At 39.7% G+C, this 16,543-nt stretch overlaps 1 protein-coding gene across 1 annotated transcript in view; it reads right to left on the bottom strand.

Annotated features, from left to right (window-relative positions):
• LOC140228294 (uncharacterized) overlaps window positions 1–16,543 on the bottom strand; it is a 32,602-nt gene that overhangs the window by 14,169 nt on the left and 1,890 nt on the right. Inside the window, exons 2-3 of the mRNA XM_072308519.1 lie at window positions 15,509–15,575; window positions 2,295–2,348 (exon numbers count right to left, since the gene is read on the bottom strand). Of these exons, the coding sequence (XP_072164620.1) occupies window positions 2,295–2,348; window positions 15,509–15,575 (121 nt within the window). The remainder of the gene's footprint in view (window positions 1–2,294; window positions 2,349–15,508; window positions 15,576–16,543) is intronic.

Below are 16,543 nucleotides of genomic sequence, written 5' to 3'. Positions count from 1 at the left end.
ATTGGTAATTTAGCCTGACTGCTCTGATGGGTATGTGTTGACTGTTTTTCCTTGCACACAAAAATATGGATCTGCTCACAGTCTTATCTGATCTACAACAGTGTATTTTGAGATTTTTTTTTTTGTTCCTGTGATGGGGGAGAGGGGGGATTGGAACAATTTTTCTCACATCGTGGATTAACTCTCTCCAGTTGATGACTCACATTCCGGCTTTAATATCTGATGGCCTTAGCCATTGTAGCCATTCACGTTGGACTGTATTCCTTCATGAGTAATAATCATGGAAAACAGCTTGCAGAACATACGAGCATGCAAAGCCAAAGGAAATGTTATAGAATGACTCTTATTTCACAAAGGCCTTAAAAGATGATATAAGAATTATTTTTCATCATTATTATTTTTTTCATTAATTTATTTATTTTTCATTTATTTATTTATTTTTTATTTTATTTTATTTATTTATTTATTTATTTATTTTTTTTTTTTTTTTGGGGGGGGGGGAGTCATATGGCATAACATGCCTGATTAATGCCAAGTGCTAACTTTTGCTAGTAAGTCAACTTCAGTAAACCATTTACAGGCTGTAATCATTTGGCCATTTCGCACGGTGTGGGTGGCATGGACTATAATATCATGAAGTTTGCACTCTATATTTGGCGAGGAAATGGGATATTTGATGTGTGTAAGTTGTGGCTCATTAACAGACCTCTTCTATTTCACACCCTTCTAGAGAGAGTGTGTGTTTGCCCCCTACTAGAAGGGCCAGCATGATAGTACACAGCATTGCTCAAATGGGCTTGAACTCAAGCACTGTGACTGCAAAGCAGACATGCTACAGTGTATTAAACTGAAATTATAATATTTTGCCTTTTGAAGACATCCTCTTTCTGGGCTTCTGTATGAGAAACACATACAAAGTGAATAATTTGGTATCCTACTATGTATTAAATCACAAGGTATACAATAATGAAATCTGTTCACAAATTTAAAAAGTAGAAGATAAATAAACTATATGTGTAGTGTTTGTTCACATTAAACAGTCCTACAGGCAGCATTAGCTAATGATCATTGACTTTTGACCTGGACTTGTGACCTTTTACCATGTTATTTCACATGCAAATTATTATGTATTACTTAATAATAGTAGAACTACACAAATGTAGTCTTCCTTCCACATCACACCACCAGTGGGCATTCCGAGCTAAATATTTGCTGGAAAATTGCATTTTAGCCAAAGTACAATGACCATTGGCCTTGACCACTCACCCAATCATTTCACACTGAACATCTATTCCATGTAACGTCTTATCATTTATTATCACATTACCACAGGAGTTCCCTACCTGTTCAAAGTAACAGCTAGAAATGACATCATTAGCTAGAGCCATATCAATATCCCTACTGCAGCGATGCCGACATCCTAACACAAGATACGCTGTAGATCCAATGGGGTCATCCCATGAGACCGACACCCACCAGTTCGACATTGGGAAAAAAAAAAGGCCCATGAGTCATACAGCCCATGAGTTCTACACTAGACAAATAAGGCCCATGAGTTTGACACTAGGTAAAACAGCCCACAAGTTCGAAATTACAATGCTGGGCTTTCAATGTGTCAGTCTTGTGGGCCTTATTTGCTAAGTGTCGAACTCAAGGGCTGTATAACTCGTGGGTTGTACGACACCTGGGCTGTATGACTCGTGGGTGTCAGTCTCATGACGTGCACCCAATCCAACATCCAATACACTGACCATCCTACTCCCCATTAATGGATATATCCCTGTTGATCAACGTGGATTTACAAACTATCGGTAGCATGAGAACTGGCGTGACACCTCACTTGGGTCAGTGGCATGCAGTGTGTAGATGGTATCTTTTACATTTTTGCAGTCAATACACTTATTAGAATATTACAATGCAACAGAGTCTGAATCTGGGACTCACAACATATGAAATTCTCACCCTGCTATGTCACCCTGCAATGGCAAAAATAATGGCCTGCGTTTTCACTTTTAATCTAAGAATAGATGAGTTATTAAAGAATGCCTCTTCAGCCAGTGGCTGACTACCCATAATTGTTAGGCATGCTACATACCAAATTGTAATGCAAAGCACATGCAAAGCACTTTAATGTTTGTTTGTTTGTTTGTTTGTTTCAAAATCACACCCATCTAGGACTACTCCTTTGCGGTGTAACTACACTTGCAACTGCCATGTTCTAAAGTTCTGTGAAATAGATGACCACTTAAACTGTAGGTATCTATTTTTGATTGGCTATAGAGATAAGCACTCACCTTCTCCAACTCTCAGTATCAGGTCATCAGGTGATTTCATCAAAGCAGTGACAACTGGAAGAGAACAAGGAAAACAAAAAATTAAATCTGTGTGGGAGTGTGGCCATTTGCATTCAGTGTTATATTCACATCACAAACGATAACATGCTTACTGCTCCTAAAAGCTCATATAAACTAGTTTATCCAGGCAGGAAGACCAAGAGGTTTACTTTTGCAAGAAATTCCTTCTTCCCATACTCAACCCATTGAGGACGAGTCCTGAGTATACTCGGGCAGGTGTCTATAGATGGAAATTGCATGTTGTAGCAAAATCAGTCCATCCTCAACAGGTTAAAGAGAGGGACAGCTCTGGTGAGGGATTGTACTTGGTAAATAATTTGCAGAATAATAGATGACACTGTGCCTAGGATTGATTATATCAGTACACCTAATGTTCCTTTTTGGCAAAAAATGTTGAAATAAACAAGAAAGTAAACTATTAGTTCATATTTTTTGCTATAAAATATATATTCCAACAGACCATTTCTGTAATCTATTACAATTACTGGATGTTTCTTTTCCTACAGCCAAGTAATGAACCATTTCCTGCTCCCTCCCATATCAAAAGTTCCATAGGCAGGCATTCGCTTTAGTTGTTGCTATGTAGGGCGAGCCCTCCGCAATGAACAGAGTATGCATAAAGTCAAGAAGAAGATGAAAATGTACAATTTAGGCCCCAATTTGGTTTGTTTCCTACACATTTCACTCTTTCTTTTATTCTTTCTTTCTTGTCTACCTTTCTTGTCATATCCCATCATGTAATATTGATTGAGTTTTCTTCTCAGAGCCTGCAGTGATGGAATTTAAGCCAGGGATGTCTCCCACCTCCTAGCCTTTTGACAAGGCCTTGTGGCTGAGGAATGAGACTAACTTGCCACACCGAGCACTGCGAGAAACAGGTGAACGCAAGACCGAGTGGCGCAGCCACTAAGCCTTTTTAAACCTGGGTTTGTTTGTTTTTTCCTGCCGCCTTGCAAGGTACATGTACATGAGAATCAATTATTAATGTATTCATGGGTCAAGCCACAGTTAGTATGTACTAATGATGACGTTTCAACGCTGGCAATGCAGGCAGCTACCACGGGTAGCACAGGCTGGATACGGATGAGTAAGCGGCTGACATGCATACTTATCACCATGCATATTCATTAGATGCAACATCATTGCGAGCAATACACCTGCTGATTGGCCACAACATTTTTGGTAGCAGAATTGGTGAAAAACAAAGATTCAAGATAAGAAATTTATGTCAGGTTTAAGAAGGCATCCTGGCTGCACCAAGGAGGTTCGAGAAATGGAGTCACAACAGTCTTATTCGCTTTGATCCCATGCTCGAAGCTGCCACTCAAAAATATTTGAAGTATGTGTCAAACTGGAGCTGTCTCACAGATACATGTAGGAAGACAATTGATTCATGTGGCATTGCATCATGACTCATCACTCTCAATGGAAGATATGTCTTTATAGCTGTGTTCAGACGGAGGCAGTTTTGGTTGGAGTAACTTCGGAGGAAGGGTCGGAGGAAGCTTGGTCGGAGTAACTTCGGAGGATAGGTTGGAGTAGTGCCCGTCTGAACAAGGTCTTGGTAACTTCCTCCGATCGGAGGAACTTACCACGACCTCTTCCTCCGAACAAGATACTCCTGATTTTCTCAGGAGTATCTCGCTACCACGACTAGTCGGTCGGAGTAAATTGCCCGTGCGGACAAGCCCTCGGAGTATCTATGAACTTACCTACCTTACGACCTAGGTAAAACTTCCTGGGTCAAATCGCAATGTTGACATTTTGCGACTATACGTGCACGTGTATAGTGCAATTCTAACCCAGTCGATCGCGACGAAGAAGCTAGCAATCATGCAGAAATTTCCCTCAACAAGAATGGAGAAGACAAATGCCACTGGTAAAAAAAACCAAAAAAAACAATCGCATGGTCGACGTGCGCGGCGCTACCACTTCCGGAAGTTACACCGGCCCTCGCACATAAATTGGTCGGAGTTTCTTCCCATGACCGTCGTGTGGACACAAGGGTCGTGGTAAGATATGCATTAATTTGAATTTTAATTGCCGTGCCATAAATTTTTACTCCGACTAGAAATATGTCTGAACATGGCTAATGATGGTAACTACTTTTCGCTATCCCTACTTACAAACGATGGGCGGTAGACAATGGTAAAGGCACGGGGTTGCGCAAATAGAAATTGCTCAAATCTTGCTGAAATAGATATCAAAATTACTCGACTGTACGTGTCTGTACGCTAATCTGACATATTGATTTACAAAGAACTATACTTGAAGATGATACCATAGTTAGTTTCATTTGGCAGAAATAAGGAGAAAAGTGATAAAACCGGCTTTCCATGAGGGTAAAATTTCAAACACAGTCAGTCCGCAGCACGTATGCTAATGAGCCGATCCGGCAAGATTTATTCAGCACTCTCGTTGACAATCTTTGCGTTCTAAAGGTGTCTCGTCGTGCGAGATTTTGCGAGACTTTGATAGGGCTATGGTTTTCATAGTGTAGCGACTTGTACATACATTTGTCATGGCTACAAGTCACGGTAAATTGTTCTCCAGACTTTGATCTTTATTTTGATACTAAATTTGCGTATAACATCGGATCTTATCATGACTATATAATCAGTTGAATTTGCGTAAATTTTACCTGCTTTTCACGGAAGATTTTGTCATCTAAAGTTCTTTTTTGGTTCCTGACCGGATTAAGAAACTGTTGTTTCTGATTTTGGCTTTTTCGTAGAGAGGAAACTTAGATGCTCATCATATGTTGGAGTCAAGGAGACGCAAGCATGATTTATACTAGTTTTTCCGTTTTGAAATGTCTATAATTCACTCCTAAGCCGGAAGTATGCTCCGCACAAAGTGTACAGTGGCGCGAAAGAGCTCTCTCATTGGACAGTGCTTGCATTCAGCACTTGAACTACACGCGTGCCAAGAAACCGCAAGTGGCATGAAACCGTTATGTAGCAGCGTAATGACGTAATGCAAGCGCTGAATGCAAGCGCTGTCCAATGAGAGAGCTTACTCTTGAGATTACACGGTTTCAAGCTGATCAGCACTGACATCGATGTATACTTTACTGGTTCCTGACCGGATTAAGCAACAAATTGTCAAGATATTTACATGGATACAAAGATTAGGAGATGGACTACCAAATAAAGCATTTTCATTGAGACACAAGGTGAATTTGATATTTTTTTGATGTCTTGAACGTGTACTGCACGAATTACTTTTTTCATCATTTTTCAAGCTCAAATTACGCTATGATATTTTTCATTTACAATAATTTGAGTAACATGTGATGATAGTTTACATATTTTCCTTGAATTTGATACCAAATTTGTGAACATAGGGTGTATTTTTGTTGCCGAAAGCCCAAGGACAAAATCCCCTTACGCAGCTCATTACGTATGCAAGCCTAGAGCGGGCTTGCATACGAGTTGAATAAATACGAGCGAATTATCGGGTGCTGCGGACTGACTGAACACTTTCACAAAATACAGCTCAGATTTACACTTTTGCACATATTTTCGAACGGAATTGACTTTTGTTTTTATGCTTTATCATTAGGTGAAATTTCATTGCATTTGATATATAAACGAGCAGTGCTTATACCCGATATTATGTTAGTGTTAAAAATGAACTTTCAGATTGCTCAGAAAGATGGCGGCTTCAAGCATCGAACATCAAAGGCACAAATGCACCTGTGGAATTCTTTTGTCCATCCATAGAAAACTGACAACTGATTGAATAATTATAGTCAGTTGTAATTCCATCTCTTGAACCTCCTTGGCTGCACCACTGGCTTCTTGTTCCTCATTCCCTCACAGTTAGTCTCTTTTTCAGCCACAAGGCCTTGTCAAAAGGCTACCCACCTCCCTACTCCCACCACTCTCTATCCCCATACCTCTGTTGTTATGTACACAAATAGAGCATCCCAATAATGACAACATCCCGCATAAAGGTCAGCTGCAACACAAACATATTACAAAACTTTTCCAGATACTTTCTCATTCCCATACCATGTGGTACACATCAATCTGGTGTCTGGAATATTAACCCATTGAGGACGAGTCCCGAGTATACTCGGGCAAGTGTCTATTGGAAACGTGTGCTGGAGCAAAATCAAATCATCCTCGGGTTAAAATGCAGTCTAAAGCACTGAAGTCCAAGCAAGTGGAACTCAAGCAGTAGAGGGAGCTGTCTAATACATGTAGTTAATCAAATCCGGCTTAAGAAAGCAAGCACCCGACTTTAAACATGGTGCCCTATTTCTGGATTCATAACAAAGTCATTTAAAAACTAATTTTGCTTTTAAAAAGCAAAATTTGTTTTGTCTCTTATTTGTAAACACTTTCATGTTCATTATCTTGTGAACTGCCCTCCAACGAACCTGAACAGGCAGTTTTACATTCACGCAACTTTCCTAAACTTAGATATTAGTTCAAAGTGTCAAGTCTTCGATGTTTGGTTCGCAGTCTATAGCTCTGTGTAGATGGAGCTACCTGAAAGTTGGCAATCTGAAAGATTAGTTGATGACATGATAATCGAAAAAAACTCAAAAGTTGGTGTGACCTCTCCATGAACCCTATTTCCCCTGAGCTTCCAGGTCAATTCCTCCAGTGCATGTTGTACAATCCTGTATCGTTGTTCAATCTTCAAGATTAGTTGTCATGTGACCATGCGATGTAGTTCAACGGGTCTACAGTTGTTGTAGGGTAATTACATTTGTACCCCCTGGGCAATTACCCTCGACCCTTCCCCTGGCCCTAGTTGTAATCCTAATCCTAATTCTGAACCTAATCCTAACCTTAACCCAAACTCCTAACCCTAATCTTTACTCTAACCTTACCACTAAGCAGAATTTAGCTGGGGGGTAATTGCCCTTGGGGGGGTAATTGCCCTGATAGGAGTTCAAAATTTATATTGTACAAGCTAATCACTGATGAAGTTTAAAATTTCGAAGATTACAAACATCCAGCATGAACGTAACTACCATAGTAGTTTAAATGGCGCACATTTATTCATTGACCTACAATTTAATATGTAGGTCCACAAACTGCTGCAACTTGTGGGAGAGAAAATATTTCTGTTAAACAAACATTGTATATTTGTGTCAAAAGAATGGAAAATGTTAATTTTGGGAAAAATGGGTGTTTGTCTATCCCATTTACATACCTGTACACCCACCTTTGTGAGTGTGCAAAAAGGTGGGTGTGCAAGTATAAATATAACGAGGAAAGAGAGAGAGAGAGTGAGAGATGGGGGGGGGGGAGCAGAGAATGTTCTACTCGCTTCAAATGACAAGCTTTCTATGGCTCGCTACCAGCCATACAGGAGTGGACGCATCTGCTAGTGGCAGCCAAAATATCCTCCGACCATGTCCACTAATTGGCAGATAGTTCACTGTACAGTGTGCTACAGAAGTGATACCTCAGCCTTAATTCAGTACACGGCACAGGGTGTGTTATCTATTTGATTATTGTGTGTTGTTGTCTAATGAGCATGCGAGACATGCCACATGTTTGTTTGTGTAATGTGTAGATACATTATGTATGTCCCTGATTGTGAAACCGCCACGCCTCTTCATTCAGTTTGTTGTGGTGAACAAACCAAGAACTGGAAATAACGAGTGTTAAAAAAAATCCTCTCGTACTGACAAATCTGGTTACGTGTTTCCAAAATTAGCTTGCTAATGCTACGTTCTGTACACTTGTATACTGAGTAAGTTATGCCATAGACATGCCTGTTAAACAAATTCAAACTTGGAAAACCTCCTCTCAATGCAATGGAATCTTGCTGTATTGGAGTAACCTATAATGGGTCCATCTGTATTAAGAACAGCTTTTTTTCTCTCTCTCCTTGATCCGGAGAACAAGCATTTCTAGGTCCTTGCATGGAAGTTCTTCTATAATTTTGAAAATAACTCTTTTTCACTTTATGCAATCACACAGTGCACCTCTGCTGCTCTCATTTTGTGAATTGTCAATTCAGAACACTTCACAGCTTCACTCAAGACTCGCCAGGCATTCAATTGCTAACTCTCTTGGAAGAGTCTGCACCTTTGATTTTTTCTTTCTTTACAACTTTTAACAGATACATGGCGCCATGTATTGTACAAATGCTGTGAATCATTTGTCATTTTCTTTTTGTCATTTGTCGGTATTAATGTGAACTGTGAATCATGGGCATGAATAGGGATTCTGGTGTATGAATAAGATGTGAAAGATGTTGATTATTACCTCCGCCAAGGGAGGAGGTTATGTTTTCGTTACCGTTGGTTCGTGTGCAAAATAACTCAAAAAGTAGTTAATGGATTTGGATGAAACTTGCAGGACAGGTTGAGAATGACACAAGTAACAAACGATTAACTTCTGGTAGTGATCCGACAATTTTGGGGGATTTTATAAAGGATTTTTGACATTATGGCAGGTAGGGTCAATGAACTTGGGAGTTCAGGCTGCGCGTATTGCGGCTTGCATGCGCACAATAAAGCGGTGCTCTAGTTTCTGCTAGGGCGAGGCGCGCTGTGCAGCTGAGGGTTTATGACGTAACAAAGGCTTCTATACTGGGAAATCGGGCAACTTTCAGCACACAATACTATAAGTACCAAAGAGATTATAAATATCTCTTTGATAAGTATGTATGGGTGGAAATCACTGATATCTCTATGGAAGAACAAGATCAGTGGTGGAAATGAGCTGCATGCTTGGCGTAGGTCTGCGCTCTCAGAGTGCTTTTCTAGTTTAGAAATAAAATTGAATATTATAAAAAACGAGTTGAGAATCATAGATTGCGATTTTGCACCACGGAAACAGATAACTTTTTGCAGAGGGGTTTGTAAACTTGTAAAGTATGTTTTCCAAATATTGTACTGAATAATTTATGTAATTTTGCAAATTTGCAATTTTCAGGATTTTGTGAATAACATAGGTGTTGTTTTTGCTTTAAATTTAATTCTCTGAGTACAGAATTAAGAGCAACAAAAAATAAGAGTCTGGAACTACAATACTCTCTCCTACAACTTCTCCTACTAAAAGTTACGCTGTCCACAAAATTGATTATGGATAGAAAGACGGACAGATGGAAGGACGGTGCGATGGACGGACGGACGGACGGAGGATAATGAACAGACAACCCCAAATCATAATGCCTCTGGCGACACTTCATGGCTGAGGCATAATCAATGGATGATTGGTGGATCATTCATTAAACATTCAATGCAACACCAGTCTTCTGAGTGAACTCAATGATACAATGAACCGACAAATTCATGAATACTGTGAGATTTAGTAAGTGGGATTATGTACTCTCCATGAACATCATCACTCAACATGCAATGCGTAAAGTAGTTTACATTAAACACACACAACAAACTCTTGGTCATTTTTAATGGCTTTAAAAACAATACGGAACATGGGTATAGAAAATCAATCCAACACAAGAGTTTCTGTGAAAGAGTAGAGCCAACTAAAAATTTATGTTCTTTCTCACTTCATCAGCTTGCCTCCTAGCAGTGAAATTATGACCACATCTCCTTTGGCCATTTCTAAACTCTGAAAAGGAAATTAGATCAACTCACAGGGACTTTACCCACTGTGGACTTCCTATTCCTGTAAGTGCTTACAGTTTTGCCTGCAGGAAAGTGTATGAGTGTTATCAAACACAGTCACGTTACTCCATGAATTCACTTTGTGCCACATTTTAGTTGGTGAGCTGTGTTAGGACAAGAGGAGGAAAACAATAGACAAAGATCGTCAGGCTATTTATTTGAGAGTCAGTCATTAAGAAAAAGAGCCACTTTGGAATTCAGCCATTTTGAATCTAAGCCATGTCAGCATTTGCCAGTTTTACTATTGGAGATGGTGTAGATACATGTAGCTTGCCCTTCAGCTTTGGCAGCATTAATGCTGACTTCATCCAAGAAACTGTGATATTTGCAGTTATTTCTCAGTCAGCCTGCCTGCACGCTCACCCTAACTCATGCATGCTTTGCTATTCAAACAAGGAAAAGTAGAAATTACGCGGTGCGTAATATATGTCCCCGCCGGAAGTAGCATTTAGTAGCAAAATGTACAATATAGGTAAAAAGATCAAGGTCAAAGGTCAAAGAAGTCAAAGGTCAAAATTCTATGTAGAAGTTTTGAAGCCCTCACCTAGTGCCATCACATAGAGCAAACGGAATCGAAATCGGGTTAGAAATGGCGAAGGAGTAGCATTTTGTAGCCAATGTACAATATAGGTCAAAAATCAAGGTCAAAGGTCAAAGAAGTCAAAGGACAAAATTCTGTGTAGAAGTTTTGAAGCCCTCACCTAGTGCCATCACATAAAGCAAACGGAATCGAAATCGGGTTAGAAATGGCGAAGGAGTAGCATTTAATAGCAAAATGTACAATACAGGTCAAAAATCAAGGTCAGAGGTCAAAGAAGTCAAAGGTCAAAATTCTGTGTAGAAGTTTTGAAGCCCTCACCAAGTGCCATCACTTAAAGCAAACGGAATTGAAATCGGGTTACAAATGGCGAAGGAGTAGCATTTTGTAGCAAAATGTACAATTTAGGTCAAAAATCAAGGTCAAAGGTCAAAGAAGTCAAAGGTCAAAATTCTGTGTAGAAGTTTTGAAGCCCTCACCTAGTGCCATCATATAAAGCAAACGGAATCGAAATCGGGTTAGAAATGGCGAAGGAGTAGCATTTTGTAGCCAATGTACAATATAGGCAAAAAATCAAGGTCAAAGGTCAAAGAAGTCAAAGGTCAAAATTCTGTGTAGAAGTTTTGAAGCCCTCACCTAGTGCCATCATATAAAGCAAACGGAATCAAAATCGGGTTAGAAATGGCGAAGGAGTAGCATTTTGAAGCAAAATGTACAATATAGGTCAAAGGTCAAGGTCAAAGGTCACAACTGAAATTCTTTATAGAAGTTTCAAAGCTCCCATGTAGTGCTATCATATAAAGCAAACAGAATCAAAATCGGGTTAGAAATGGCGAAGGAGTAGCATTTTGAACATTTTGATCACACACGGACGCACGGACGCACGGACGGACGCACGGACGGACACACGGACACACGGACACACACACGTACGGAGCCCGTTTCATAGTCCCCTGCTCGAACTCGTTCGGCGGGGACAACAAGAAGACTACCAGTATGGTTGAGGGGTCTAGATATCGCGCACGAAAATTTGTGATGCTCTTATAATAAAAATTATTCCACAATCGTACCTGAATTTCTCAATAAATATCACGAAAATGCAGAAAAATCACCTCCCAGAATTTCCTGATGATACGATGACGGAGTAGTGCGCTGTCGCCGTTTGTATGTCGGACTTAATTTTATGCGTTCAATTTCTCGGGGTATGTAAAGGTCGCGCAGCTGCCCTATGTAGTTTCATGCATGAAAGTGTCTGCCCCTCTCTGCGGCTGTAACATGCTTCGGCTTTCGTAGAATATTATAAACGATCGATCGAACAAAATAATGAATTCTATCGGCTACGATCATACGAACGAGACAAGCGAGACGACACGTCTAGGCTACAACATCCTTAATAAAGATTTTAAGCTAAGGTAGGTAAATCATAAGGTAAAAAATTGGAAATTTAGTGAAAACTTTGTTCCAAAAAATTGGAAATTTAGTGAAAAATTTGTTTGAAATCAAAATTTCTTACCTACTTCCTTCTCATGTTTAGGGGTTGTCAGGTATGTTTATTCCATGGGCGTATCTGCAAATTTTGCGCTTAGTCCTACGCGTAATATTGCTTGCTATACGCAGTTACGCTATGCGCGATCAGTAAGTCCCTGCGCGAGACCTAGTACCCTTACTATACATGGAAATTAGACTGAACAAACAGATGACCAGGGAGATGTGGGTCTCACCTCCCTGAGATGACATAGCACATGAATCCAATGAGTAGCAAATGAATCAGGAGGTGGACAGCATTAGACCAATCAATACTTGCACTAATCCACTGTACATACGCAAAGTGAGAATAGGACATGCGGGCTAAAGACTACTTGACATCATACTGAATGGAGAGTGAACTAAATGGAAAATGAATGAAGTGGTGGAAACAACATCTACGTTGTAGACCAAGCTGCTAAATAACAAAATGATGGTTTAGCAGCCAAACTATAATAGTAGGGGAACTACTGAATATGTGACACATTGTGTGTTGATTTTCACAAATTTTCTGAGTTGACTGTTATTCATGAAATTAATAACTCATAAAAACAGCACCTCCCATGACACAAATGAACAGTATTTTGTTTCAAAGGTTGACAATTTCTCCTGAAAAGGAATTTATACAGCACTATGCACATTACCCAAACTTACTGAGTGCTCTAATACAATTTATGGATAATGAAAGTAAAGAGTATTTATGAAGCATGATGTGCATATATGTTGAAAAGTAGGCCAAGTGAACTTCCTGGATGTCAAAACATTATTGATTGATAACAGCACAGCTGTGATTTGATTGTTGACATAATCAGAGATGAGTGACAACAACTTCTGTTCGTTTGTCACTGAATAAAGGGTTGAACCTTGCCACGTTGCTATCTAAACACCAAGAACAATGGGAACCAACCACACAACCCAATACCAAGTTGTCATGAAAATGAGTATAAACCCAAATACTACGGTTGTAAGCAGTTCTACAAATACTGTATGTGTGTGTCTAGTCAGGGTGACCTTTGACCTTGAAGAAGATGGATCAATCAGGGCAGCACCAATAAAATCTGATATCCTCTCCTACCCATTATAAATCTCTCTATTTTGTTTGTTTGTTTGTTTTGGGGTGTTTTTTTTTTTTTTTTTGGGGGGGGGGGGGGAGGGGGTCCATCCAATATCCAATAATGTAGCGAGTAGAGCACACGCAAGTGGATCTTTTAATACTCTTAACCTGAAATAAGAATAAGAAAACAGTGGAAATTCTCACAAAATAACAGACAGATATATAACACCTTCAAGGTAGCCATAAATGAAATCCGTCTAGAAATGTGGATAGTAGAGCGCACACAAGAAACATTAATGCTTCTGAAGCCAAAGTATTCTCACGAGGATAGAATGAGTATGATCCTCCCAAGCTCTCAAGACCAAATATCATCACTACACTAGTACGTGTATTGACAATGAATAAAAGAAATCTGATGAAGGCAAAATTTTCATTTCAAAACCATACTTTCATTTCATGAAGGAAGAAATGAAAGTGAAAATTTGGATTTTTGTTTTTTCATACTACTTGGCAGCTCTGCATTACAATGTATGCATTAGTCTCCATCATCCAAGGATGGTGTACCTTCCAAGCATCAGTCATGCAGGTCCTCGTGAAATCATGAAAACTTTGATTTTTATGAATTACCCCCTCAACAACATACATTGTATTCCCCCAACACTGTTCGAATTGGCTGCCCGTGCCAAAGGTGTACTGAACTTAGTTATTTTAATCCTGAATGTGTCACTCAGGCAGCATCAAAATGTCAAGGTAATTTGCACTGTGTAGGCATCCAATGGGCAAGTTGATTGCCAAGTTACTGCGATGTTTGATGGTGTATCATATAATACATTAATTTACAACTTATAGGATAAGGATAAGCTTGTTTAAATTAGTCAGAGTAGGGTTCCCTCATATGACACTAATTTGTCTTTGTTGCAACTCTATTTCTACACATTACATTATTTTACCATACAATATTCCAAGGAGTTTTGGTCCCCATATGGAAAAAAAAAGCAAAAACACCTGATGCTGTATGCACCATTTTATTTTATTTAGCGAGTCTAATTTCACAATAATGAAGTACAGTAATTAATGCAGAAATACGGTCGCTCCCATTATAACAAACACAGTTACTAATGAAATTTCGCATAAAAACGTGTAAAAAAAAAGTCAGGGCCCAAATAGCCCATGCAGATTTCTTTAGTTACACTTAAAGTTGTTCAGACACAATTGTATAATGAAATTTCAGTATAAACAAAGAAAACTGCCGGTCCCAAGGACTTCGTTGTAACAGAAGTTGCCTGAACACTTCAAACATGGCACATGACCTCTTTACTTCTCGCCTTTTGGCAAGGCCTCGTGGCTGAAAAAGAGACTAACTGCGAGAGAACGGGTGAACGCGAGACCGAGAGGCACAGCCTCAAGGCCTTTTGAAACCTGACATGAATTTCTTATCTTGAGCCTTGTTTCTCGCTTATTCTGCTACCAAAAAGGTAGCGGCCAATCAGCGACCGCATTGTGAGCAATGCGGTCGCATTTAATGAATACGTAAGTACGCATGTCGGCGGCTCACTCATCCGTATCCAGCCTGCACTGCCTGCCTGCGGTAGCTGCTTGCATTGCCGGTGTTGACACGTCCTCATTAGCCTACCAATTGTACCTGGCTTGTGAATATATGAATAACTTATACTTGCATTCGTAGGGAGGCGGTAGGGAAAAAAACCCAGGTTTCAAAAGGCCCCGTGGCTGCGCCACTTGGTCTCGCGCTCGCCGTCTCTCGCAGTGCTCGGTGTGGCAAGTTATTCACATTCCTCAGCCACGAGGCCTTGTCAAAAGGCTACTCTACTTCATGACCTCTCTCTTCTAATAACACGAATGATGTGCATCAATATACCTTCATTTCTGATACCTCCTTGGGCAGATTGTTTGTTAGGAAATGACATTCCCTTATAAGTTAGCTGCAATAGAAATTGTTGTACCTTTACATAAAATCAAGTACTAGTACTAGTAGTCCTTGCCCATATCACACACACAAACACACAAGAGCCCTCATAAGGTTGTGACAGATGAGAGGCCACAATGATATCAACTACTGTATACGCTGAATATTTCGTGAGGTTCTTATTTTTGTGAATTTCGCAAGTCAGGTGCTACTTGCGAAATTAAAGACACGCGAAAATATTGACTCTGATCCCGAGGTAAATGTGACGTATGCGTGTACACTTCTTCCTTCAGTACACGGACTCCACGATTGCGAATTTAACCACTCGCAAAATTGTTGGGAATTCCCGATTCACGAAAATTTAGACTCGCAAAATATATGGCATATACAGTACTCTGTTTTAATAAACAACTGACGTTGCTCATTCACTGGATGCATTTTGTGCTAATCAAAGTTTCCTATGATATGTCTGAATATCCTACCAAATCACTCTGATTTCGATGCTTACCTTCTTTAGTTGTCTTGTTTTCCATGGTCTCATTGTTGATTTCAAGTATCACATCCCCAACTTGCATCTGTATTATTCAGAAAAGGAACAAGACCCAGAGAAAAGCATGAAAAGAAAAGCATGTACAGAGAAAAAAATGAACAAGCAAGTACAGAGCAAAATTACTCCTGTTTTAATATCATTCTTTGTCTTTGCCATGTCATAAACAAAAATAACCAAACACATACATGGGGGGGGGGGGGACCTATATTTAGTTTCTAGTACGAATAAAAATCAGTCTCCGGGTAAACTGCACTTACAACAGGTCATGTCCGACCAGTAAATTTGGCAATTCCTGACAAGTTACTGGCTGGACTAATTTTTACCCATCTGAAACCGTCGACCGGCACCATGCGAGTAGGGAAGCGCATCAGGGAAAGCCTAACATCTTATACCCTCGTATTTAGACAGAAAAATCTGTCTGTCCAGAAAAGTTTATATCATTTTTTTTTTTTACTTTTACAGCTCTCCTCCATAAACAGATGGAAGTCAGTCCTATAGGTCGCTGTAGGGGAACTCATTGTCCCTTGGTAACCACTGTCCCTATTAGGAGAAAACGGTGAGGTACCTCACCCTTCTCAATCGCATCTACTAGTAATTCACAATCCTAGATCAGCAAATTTGAACTTGAATTGTAAAATTAACATCTCACGAATACAATGCGCTTACCAGCTGTTTGAAATATCCATTGTGTCCAAGATTTGGGTGGAATTTTCATGGAAAAACACAAAACTACGAACCCATCTATACAGTCATATTTTACAGGGGCTCTCTTAAACATATGAATCCATGTACATGCACCGGGAATGGCCCCTCAGCCAATCAGAGCACAGCTTATGTACACAAGTACATTTAAAATGGTGACTTACAGCTAGTGAAAGGGGATGTTGTGATATGGATACAAATTTTTGCCCTCTAGGCTACAATGTGTAGTTACTCTGTGAGTGTGACTGTATTTCCACTGCAAAATGTGGGAAAGTTAAAATATTGCTGCAT

The sequence above is a fragment of the Diadema setosum genome, chromosome 5, assembly GCF_964275005.1.
Source record: "Diadema setosum chromosome 5, eeDiaSeto1, whole genome shotgun sequence".
Lineage (NCBI taxonomy): Eukaryota > Metazoa > Echinodermata > Echinoidea > Diadematoida > Diadematidae > Diadema > Diadema setosum.
Note: the sequence above shows the minus strand (reverse complement) of the source record. Positions and strands in the feature narration are given on the sequence as shown.